The following is a 10,923-nucleotide window of genomic DNA, read 5'->3' as shown; positions in this document are numbered from 1 at the left end:
TCTAAACATGTGGACATATTTTTCGATTTCGGCTTTCGCTTGAGGACAAGCGAGGTCTAAGCTTGGGGGGAGTTGATACGTCCATTTTGCATCATGCTTTTATATTGATATTTATTGCATTATGGGATGTTACTACACATTATGTCACAATACTTATGCATATTCTCTCTTATTTTACAAGGTTTACATAAAGAGGGAGAATGCCGGCAGCTGGGATTCTAGGCTGGAAAAGGAGCAAATATTACAGACCTAATCTGCACAGCTCCACAAGTCCTGAAACTTCATGGAAGTTATTTCCAGAATATATAAAAAATATTGAGTGCAAGAAGTACCAAAGGGGGGCCACTCACCAGCCACGAGGGTGGGGGACTCGCCCTACCCCCCTAGGCGTGCCCCCTGCCTCGTGGGCCCCATGGTGGCCCTCTGATGCCCATCTTCTGCTATATGGAGTCTTTCGTTAAGGAAAAAATCATAAGCAAGTTTTCGGGACGGGACTCCGCCGCCACGAGGCGGAACCTTGGCGGAACCAATCTAGGGCTCCGGCGGAGCTGTTCTGCCGGGGACACTTCCCTCCGGGAGGGGGAAATCATTGCCATCGTCATCACTAACGCTCCTCTCATCGCGAGGGGGCCAATCTCCATCAACATCTTCACCAGCACCATCTCCTCTCAAACCCTAGTTCATCTCTTGTATCCAATTCTTGTCTCTAAGTCTGGGATTGGTACCTGTAGGTTGCTAGTAGTGTTGATTACTCCTCGTAGTTGATGCTAGTTGGTTTATTTGGTGGAAGATCATATGTTCAGATCCTATATGCATATTAATACCCCTCTGATTATGAACATGAATATGCTTTGTGAGTAGTTACGTTTGTTCCTGAGGACATGGGAGAAGTCTTGCTATTAGTAGTCATGTGAATTTGGTATTCGTTCGATATTTTGATGAGATGTATGTTGTCTCTCCTCTAGTGGTGTTATGTGAACGTCGACTACATGACACTTCACCATTATTTGGGCTTATAGGAAGGCATTGGGAAGTAATAAGTAGATGATGGGTTGCTAGAGTGACAGAAGCTTAAACCCTAGTTTATGCGTTGCTTCGTAAGGGGCTGATTTGGATCCATATGTTTCATGCTATGGTTAGGTTTACCTTAATACTTATTTTGTAGTTGTGGATGCTTGCAATAGGAGTTAATCATAAGTGGGATGCTTGTCCAAGTAAGGACGGCACCCAAGCACCGGTCCACCCACATATTAAATTATCAAAGTACCGAACGCGAATCATATGAACGTGATGAAAACTAGCTTGACGATAATTCCCGTGTGTCCTCGGGAGCGCTTTCTTCTATATAAGAGTTTGTCCAGGCTTGTCCTTTGCTACAAAAAGGATTGGGCCACCTTGCTGCACTTTATTTACTTTTGTTACTTGTTGCTCGTTACAAATTATCTTATCACAAAACTATATGTTACCTATAATTTCAGTGCTTGCAGAGAATACCTTGCTGAAAACCGCTTATCATTTCCTTCTGCTCCTCGTTGGGTTTGACACTCTTACTTATCGAAAGGACTACGATAGATCCCCTATACTTGTGGGTCATCATTGAGTAACAAATTACTTTGTTTTGTCCATCAAATCTCATTTCTACATGTTTCCTTTGGTGTTGGCCTTGGTCTTTGCAATAATCCTTCTCACTCTTCTCATGTGTTTGTGTTGTGTGTCATAGGTGGTGGCTCCGGTTCCAATGCCAGGAGCTCAAATCCCGACCGTGACACGAGCTCCAAGCGGTTGCGCAACCAAGAAGCTCCTGAGGGCTCCAGTGCCCCACAACGCCATGTCAAGACATAGCTAGCAAGTTCAAGGAGCCAAACATCGGCATGGATGAAATGCCTCAAGCAGAGTTTTTGATTCGAAGGAAGCTCAACCCTTATGTTAGGCCTAGAGAGCTCTCAAGGGAAAATGACTTGTTCTAGACCAAGCAATAGAAAATCATCTACCTAGACGTGATCAAGGCCAAGCAGAACATCTATGTCCCAGTTTAGTGGATTGAAATGGAACATCTGAAGAAGAACCAGGCATATTTTGGAGAGCCTCTGGATTTGGTGGAGCAGTTTGGTATTGAGGGGATCATCACTTTCCACCTTGACTTTGACCCGGAGCTTGTGGCTCAGTTCTTTGCTTCTGTCCACTTCCACACGGATGAGAAGCGGACCATGACTTGGATGACAAATGGGAAGAGGATGACTGCTGAGTGGAAGGAGTTCATGGAGCTGTTGCATGTTCGTGGTGAAGGGCTTGATGCGCCCGTTGGTGCCCGCCCACACGCCAACCCCGAGGTTGCCAACAAGAACAAGCTTCAACCCTTTCTTGTTGAGAAGACCCTCCCTTGTGGCAAGAAGTCTTCTGTGTTGAACCTGTTTCTTGACATCATGCACCGGATCTTCCGCAACTCTCTATTTCCTCGCATAAGCGACAAGGACAAGGTGCACTCCTATCTCGTGGACATGATGCTCATGTGTGAGGAAGCCCGTCGTCAACAACCTGAACCACTTGATATCTCTCACATCATGTGGAGTGAGCTTCAATTTGCTGTATTCCACCGTAAGGTGCCCATCTATGGACCTTACTTGTTCCTCTTGATCTCGAAGACTTGGGAGAAGCTCTTTCTGGGCGAAGAGTTCCTTGCTCCCAACTGGATTCGCCATGAGCCCATTAAGCTACACCAGAAGAACAAGTGGGCTAACACCACTACCCGGGCTGAGGCCGAAGCTGCTCGCATGGACGTTGATGAGGATGAGTTTGAGGAGGAGGAGGCTGAGGACAGTTCTGCGAGGTATTCACCTCCATCTACTGAGCCATCTTGGGCTAAGAAGCTCAAGGCCAAGATGAAGGCTCTGTTATGCATGCAGGCCAAGGGACAGTACAAGGCCCATGTTGCTTAGAAGGAGAGTCGCCAGCGCGACAAGAGGATCTTAAGGAAGCTTGGCGAGGACGTCGTGAGCGGGTCAAAGAAGAACATCACTCCTGAGGCTGCCTGGATGGCGAAGCAGGGCTATCAATGGACTGAGTCATATGGGGAGTCCATTCCTGCTGCTGAGACAGATGAGGAGCTTGATGGGTGATCGCGTCAGTGGGAGCTACCACCTGTGTCGTAGGTGTCCTCTCTGCCTTTTTGGTGTCTCGATGCCAAAGGGGGAGAGAGTGTAGGATTTACGAGTCTTGTGTCTTGTTGCTTTCGTTTCATTGAACCTTCGTCGCTTTGGTTTGTTGGTTTGTGTTGGTGTGCGTGTGAGACCAGGAGACCTATGCTATCATATGGTGTGAGACATATGCCCTCAAGGTTATCTTATCTTTTCTCTAGTATGTTAGTAGATTGTGAGCTTATGTTATCTTGTGCCCTTACTTCATGCTCACTTACTTTACCTTGCCTCAATGCTTATTGTCACTTATATTATTGCAAGTTTTGCCTTGTCTATAAAATATAGGGGGAGTGTTGATCCTAGTATGTGTGTCGTGCAGTCCAAAGCATATCTATAGAGTGCACACATCTAGGGGAGCCTGTCTATATTTTTTAGATGTTGGGTTTGCTTATGTTCATTTTATATCCTTATGTGCAAATCACGTATTGTCATCAATCCACCAAAAGGGGGAGATTGTAAGGGCACATTTCTCCCTATGTGGTTTTGGTGATTGATGACAGTGCATTTGCGGACTGAGCATTTCAGATATCTCATGTATAGGCACAAGACGATTTGGTGCCCCTCGGAGCATATCAAAGACGGCGGTTTTTCTACATTTCTTTTTGGTGGATTTTGAGTCGTAGGAAAACCGTACTATTAAGAGGGGGTCCGCTTCGGAAAGGTTAGGGTGGAATCATCACGTACACATCTGTTCCTTTGCACCACCTTTCCTTCGCTGCGTTGGACCACCGTCCGTTTATCCTTGTCGCTGCGAGATGAAGGCCTCCAAGTGCTATGGCATACAGTAGTACTTCTCAAGGGAGCAGTTGTACTGCAGGGGCCCACGGTAGTACCGCTCCTCACGAGTTGTAGTACCGCTGCCTCTAGCCCAGAACGCTGGCGCGCGCGGAAGTAATTTTTTTACTTCCGCCCCTACGCGGTAGTACTGCTCCCTGCGAGCGATGGTACCGTGCCAGATTTTCACACGTCCCAAACTCAGCGGAAGTAGTCACGAATGAAATTTATTTAGTCCGTGCCTCTTCCCAGCCCAGTTGAGCCCTGCCCTGCGGTAGTACCGCAGGGGCGCGTGGTAGTACCGCTCAGGCGGTTCTATCGCTCGTTGCCTTGCGCAACAGGACCTCACCTGGCTTCTACCGCACGAGCGGTAGTACCGCGGCAATGTGCGGTAGTACCGTAGCGCCATGCGGTAGTACAGCGGGCGTGTGCGGTAGTACCGCGTATCGCGGGCTGAGTAGGTGGGTAACGGTTGGATCTTGTCCCCCACTATATAAAGGGGGTCTTCTTCCCCCAAAAGACCACCTCTTCCCTCCCCAAGCTTCATTATTGCTCAAAGCTCCATTTTCGCCCGATCTCTCTCCCTAGCCAATCAAACTTGTTGATTTTCTAGGGATTGGTTGAGAAGGCCCCGATCTACACTTCCACCAAGAGAAATTTGATTCCCCCCACTAATCCCTTGCGGATCTTGTTACTCTTGGGTGTTTGAGCACCCTAGACGGTTGAGGTCACCGCGGAGCCATATTCCATTATGGTGAAGCTTCATGGTGTTGTTGGGAGCCTCCGATTAAGTTGTGGAGATTGCCCCAACCTTGTTTGTAAAGTTTCGGTCGCCGCCTCCAAGGGCACCAATAGTGGAATCATGGCATATCGCATTTTGTGAGGGCGTGAGGAGAATACGGTGGCCCTAGTGGCTTTTTGGGGAGCATTGTGCCTTCACACCGCTCCAACGGAGACGTACTTCCTCTCAAAGGGAAGGAACTTCAGTAACACATCCTCGTCTCCACCGGCTCCACTCTTGATTATCTCTCACCTTTACTTGCACAAGCTTATATTGTGTTGCATCCCTTGCTTGCTTTTGTGCTTGTTGTTATTGCATCATATAGGTTGTTCACCTAGTTGCATATCTAGACAACCTACTTTGATGCAAAGTTTAATTTGATAAAGAAAAGCTAAAAAATGTTAGTTGTCTATTCACGCCCCCTCTAGTAAACTATATCAATCCTTTCAGTTGGCATGGTGGCTCATCCATCCTCCCCTACAACTTCTTCCTCTTCGTCATCCAATCCAGTGGATTGTTGCAACCTTGAGCCATCATTTTTCTTCGACCTCTTGTTGTCGCTCTTGAGGTCATCCACAAGATGTTGCCACTTTGGTTTGCCATTCAATTTCATCCAACAATGGCTTAAAATGAATGGCTTCTTCTCGGTTTGTTGGTACAAAATGGCCGCCAACCCATCTATCAATCAAGAATTACCCATGAGAATACAACAAACAAGACTGGTGATGCAAGTGATGACAAAACGAAGCAATTCAACTTATGTGACTATTGTCTCCAACCCCACTTTGATTCTGACCAACCACCAAAGCATAGTGGCCGATAAACTTGGCTTCGGCTCCACATATTCCTTGTGTTCATTGTAGTGCTTGTGGATGTTTTCCCAATACTTGTTGCCCTTTCGCTCCGTGCCACATATAGGGTCTATGCTTATGGACAACCAAGATTTAACCAACAAAGCATCCTCGTAGGTTGAGAATGTCGGACATCTTACCTTTGTATCTTTGCCTTTTTTTTGGTAGACCCAATGTTCCCCCAACATCATGTGTAGGAAAATTGGGATCCCCCAAGTCATATTTCATAGACTCTTAACCCTCATTGATCATGTTCGTCATGAAATTGTCCGAAAATGACCATGACCCTAAATAAACTAATGGCACATGTATCAAGTTGGTCCAATGGCATAGCGAAAAACGAAAGAAGCAATACAAAATGGAGGAAAAATGTATTGTGTCTTGCTGCGACATTTTGTCGAAGTAGATCTGGCAAGACCAGGTGTCGAAGCTGCCCGTGCTTATCCGTGTCCACTGGATCTACGGCCAGATGCGCACCGTCTCCAGACCCTCTGGCTATGTCCAACCGTCCGGAATCCCCCCTCCCATTCGGACGACGGATTGTTGTCCGACGAGGGAGAGAGGAGGGGTGACATCTTCCTTGTCGACAGCAGGGCGGACGCGAGCGGGGTCAACGGCCACAACGGAGGGGACACATCTAGGTCGATGTTGACCACCTCCTCGGCCACAACTTCCTTCACCGTCGCTTCCTCCGGACGACATTCTTCGCGTGCAATTTACCATCATGGACGTGACCCATGGATTCCGCCATGGCATCATCCATGTTGCCCTTTGGGGGTGAGGTATCCAACGACGATATTTATGACCGTAGATGACCATGGTGGTGCGGATGGAGGAGCAAGGTTGGAGGACCGCGTCCATGGGACCATGGCTCCATCTGCCACGAAGTAGCCAACTATCTGAATCATCGGATCTTCCACGGCTAGACTTTTTCCCTTCCACCATCCTGCACGGTACCTTCGCCTCTTTCTCCTCCGGTCCCTTCTATCTTCCCCCACGCTGCTCTGATCTCCGACCTCCTGCCCCGAGCTCCAATCCGACCGATCCAATGGCGCTCTAAATTCTCTCCTACACTCCACCACCACCTAGATCCGGCCGCCCCGAGGCGGCGGAGCTCCGGAGAGCTCGATGAGCAGCCAGGGATTCGGCCCCGGGAGCCCCAAGTCCTTCCGCTACCCTAGAGCCGACTACGATCTCGAGTCCGGGATCCCCCGCAAGGGCCGCAAGCCAAAGGCCTCGCATCTCGACGCCCCCGCCCCCCTCGGCTCGGCGCTGATGAAGATCCGCTTCTTCTACGAGGCGCACCCCGTCGCGGTCGCCCTCATCCTGCTGTCCTTCGGGCTGAGCGTTCTGATCCTCCTGTCCGTGTACGAGACCCGGTTCAGGACGATGAGGAGCGGCGGCAATGAGGTCGGGGCGCACCCGCTTCCGGGCCTCCGCAACCTCGTCATGGTGGCCGGCCATTCGATATACACCAGCGCCAGCTGCGGGAAGACCGACCGCGAGGATTCGTGGTTCTTGGAGCCGTACCAGAAGCACCCCGGCCAGGCGGCCACCTTCTTGGCGCACATCAAGGAGGGGGTGGAGATCGCGGCGAGGGATCAGGACGCGCTCCTCTTGTTCAGCGGTGGGGAGACGAGGAAAGATGCAGGGCCGAGGAGCGAGGCGCAGAGCTACTGGGCTATTGCAGAGTCGGAAGGCTGGTTTGGTGAGTTGCAGGTTACATCAACATTCCTTCTTTCGTGCTTTAGTAAGATTATTATTATTGGCATAACGGGGTTCGGAAATGTGGTGCTGATTAGTCTTTTTGTCGATTGTTCGTCATATGTATCCTGAACTTGAAACAACAAGACCTAGATGTACAATTACTTTCTGAGTTCTGACTACATACACACTCAGTTGCTCTGATGAAAATGCAAAGCAAACAACATGCTTGTTTTAGGTTCTGTATATAGATATGTTGATGCATGATCATAAATTTACTATCGTGGAAGTAAATAATTAAAATGGCTGTAGAAAACATCATTGACAGCAAGCTGCTCACATTTTGCAGAGGCCATTGGAAAATGGCTGATGAGTTCTCTAATTGTGTCAAACATGTAGTTCAGCTCATAAATCCATCTCTGAAACATGGATAGTCAGAATGTAAGGACTGAAGAGGTTGATGCTTCCTGAAGTTTATCGTGTTTACCTTCTCATCTCAGCACAGTATTACCACCGTTGTTTATGTATCCAGTTCGAGTTCCTTAGTTATTTTGGCAACCATCTGGCAAAAACTTCACTATTTGCATGTACATGCACAGGAAATGATGATAGTGTAAGGAACCGGGCACTCACTGAGGAGCATGCACGAGATAGTTTTGAGAATCTCCTATTTAGCATTTGCCGTTTCAGAGAACTCACTGGAACATACCCACAGAATATAACTGTAAGTTTTTTTTTTCCTTTTGTCAAGGCTTTCTGCTGAAACCTTATTTCACATATTACTTGTTGGTAATGCATTTTTCTGTACTTCCAATTAAGTTTTGAATGTCTGATAGTTTGCTAATTTGCGACTCTGAACATTTTGTTGCTTAGGTTGTAAGCTATGATTTTAAGGAGGAAAGGTTTGCACAATTGCACAGATCTGCACTTGGGTTCCCAGAAGAAAGGTTCTTCTTCTCAGGTACCCCAGCTACAGCTACAGCAAAGGAGGCAGCTCTGAAAGGTGAAGCCTCTGTCAGGTCTCAGTTCCAAGAAGATCCATATGGATGTGTTGGTTCTCTTCGTGTAAAGAGGCTCAAGAGAGACCCGTTTCACCGTACCATTCCCTACCCCAATGGCTGCCCTGAATTGAAGGGCCTATTCTCCTATTGCGGCATGGTGCCATACTCTGGGAACCTTCCTTGGACTCAGTAGCGGAAAAAGGCATGATGTTTGGATCAAACTTCTACTCTCGCTGCAAAATCCCAGCATTCTTGTTTCGCCCCTGTTTCTAAGCTGACAGAATAGATATCCCGATTCCTGTCTTCTGTGCGAGGGAGAAGAGAAGATCTAAGCTACACTAGTTAGATTGTTTTCGTCACGGAAGCTTGCCACATGCTCCATATAGACAGATTTTCTATTTCTCACTTCTCCCGGATCTCCACTGAAGAGAAGATCTAAGCTACACTAGTTAGATTGTTAGTACACATGGTCTGTAAACTAGCAGTGGAAGCAAGTGAACTTATAATTTGTAATTCCAGCTTGAACTGCACCAGTAAAAACTGGAAACCTTATGAACATGTACCATGTAATATCTTGGTATTCTTCCATTGTGAAAAAAATAGGCTGTTTTCGTTTTTGAGGAAGGAGCTTTGGGAATAAGTTAATGGTCTATATGTGCTGGCTACTTTGCCATTTTACTGGCTCTGCCATGTTAATGGTCTATCTGTGTCCATGGTTGTGTACTAACCACTTCTAGTATGATCATATTTCAGACATTGATGCAAGGTCCTTTTGTGTGGATTATAATTCAAGACTAGTTCATAGTAAAATCAAAATTTCCCGTTTTTAAATACATGACCTTGTAGACATGGGCACTTTTTAAGATGCAACTTTCATTGTTATTTACTCCCTCTGTTCCCAAATATAAGTCTTTGTAGAGATTTCACTATGGACCACATATGGATGTATGTAGGTGCATTTTAGAGTGTAGATTCACTCATTTTGCTCCGTATGTAGTCTATAGAAATATCTAGAAAGATTTATATTTAGGAACGGAGGAAGTGGTACGTAAAAATGTTAGTACTATTCTTTGAAGCATTTTTATCTTTTATTTTTTATTGAACAATCTTACGAGTTACGAGTGTTATTTTATAATCCATAGACGAAGTTAGAGAAGTTCAAGTCGGTGTCTGGAAGGGAGGTAGTTGTATACTTTAGGATCAGAGGATCAAAGTTGTGTGGTGTACTTCACTTAATTGAAGATTGTAGCAGCACTGTCCAGCTATTTGGTCCAGAGCGCCATAGTATTTTGTATGCTTTCCTTCCTCAAAAAATGCACTCCCTCTGTAAACTATGAACTGCAAAAACGGACGAGGATTTGGAGCACTCAGGTGCTCTGCACCCCTATATGAACAATTCATTTAAAAAATGCCGAGAAATTTGAAAAAAAATCTGAGATTTTGGAATATCAAACGTGGGTTCCCGATCTACTCTTGTGTGAAATTTCATGAAAAAAATACCAGGAAACGTATTCGTGGCAAAAAAGACAAATTTTCCTATGTATAGAAAAAAAAACTGTTTGGATAGATTTTTATTCGGACAATATTTCCTTCGCCACGGACACGTTTTTGGGATTTTTTTTCACGAAATTTCACACAGGAGTAGATTGGGAACCCATGTTTGATATCCCTAAATGTCAGATTTTTTTTATTTTTTGGGTATCTTTTACAATTATAGGGGTGTAGAGCACCCAGGAGCTTCTGTGTATTTTTCTTGTAAAAACGTCTTATATTAGTGCGCAGAGAGGTCGAAAATGCATAGGAGGTCTCGGGTGCTACGCCCCCCTATATTTAAAAATAATTTAGTAATTCAAAGAAAGTCAAAAAATCCCGGAACTTTTTATGGAATCAAACATGACCAGGTATTGCACTTGTATAAAAAGATTTAAATAGGAAATGACTTTTATTGTATCCGAGGTCAAAGATTTCCCAAAAAATGGTAGATACAAGTACTATTCATGCTATATTGTCGTCATAAATTTGTTATTTTGCCCCGAAGTCAACGAGAATTATTCCTTGGCCAAACATTTTATATGAGTACAATACCTAGTCATATTTGGTTCAAAAACATATCCAAGGTTTTTTTGGCTTTTTTGAATTATTAAATTATTTTTAAATATAGGGGGGTGGAGCACCGAGTGCTCCTAATCCGCTTCCGCACAAAGGTAGCATTTTGTATGCCTTACTTCTTATTAAAATATATCAGAAATGTTAGCTGGCATACGTCAGCCAGGAGCCAGGTTCTAGCGAACGTCTTTTCTGATCTAGATACATCCATACCTGTGACAAGTAATTTGAAACGGAGGGAGTAGCTACGTAGATCTTGGCATGAATCTAACGCCATGTCAACTCTCTGGATGTGCTCGCTGTAGGTGATCTCCTAGCGAACCTCCCTTTTCATTTTCTCCCAAAAAAGCACAGGCTGAGGATCGCACCATCCTGGAGAGCTGCAGAGGGCACTGACCGGTTGGGCTAGTGTAAGTTTTGTGAATACTTTGGCGCTCAAACATCTTTTATCCATTTCGAGTTGTTTTTGTTTTTGTTTTGCATTTGAAAAAAAATCAACAAATCTTGAATTT

General features: G+C 45.7%; 2 protein-coding genes across 2 annotated transcripts; both read left to right on the top strand.

Annotated features, from left to right (window-relative positions):
* The first annotated feature begins 2,045 nt into the window (after positions 1 to 2,045).
* Positions 2,046 to 2,936, top strand: LOC147985687 (uncharacterized). Its single transcript, XM_087541700.1, has one exon. The coding sequence runs from the start codon at positions 2,046 to 2,048 to the stop codon at positions 2,934 to 2,936; it is 891 nt and encodes a 296-aa protein (XP_087397826.1).
* A 3,544-nt stretch (positions 2,937 to 6,480) lies between these two features.
* LOC125538350 (uncharacterized protein C57A10.07) lies at positions 6,481 to 8,922 on the top strand. Its single transcript, XM_048701610.2, has 3 exons — positions 6,481 to 7,308; positions 7,904 to 8,028; positions 8,178 to 8,922. Exons 1-3 carry the CDS (start codon positions 6,729 to 6,731, stop codon positions 8,496 to 8,498), a joined length of 1,026 nt encoding a protein of 341 aa, XP_048557567.2. The 5' UTR covers positions 6,481 to 6,728; the 3' UTR covers positions 8,499 to 8,922.
* The last annotated feature ends 2,001 nt before the right edge of the window (positions 8,923 to 10,923 follow it).

Source organism: Triticum urartu, chromosome 2A, assembly GCF_056163025.1.
Source record: "Triticum urartu cultivar PI428250 chromosome 2A, HENAU_Tu73, whole genome shotgun sequence".
Taxonomy (NCBI): Eukaryota; Viridiplantae; Streptophyta; class Magnoliopsida; order Poales; family Poaceae; genus Triticum; species Triticum urartu.
Note: the sequence above shows the minus strand (reverse complement) of the source record. Positions and strands in the feature narration are given on the sequence as shown.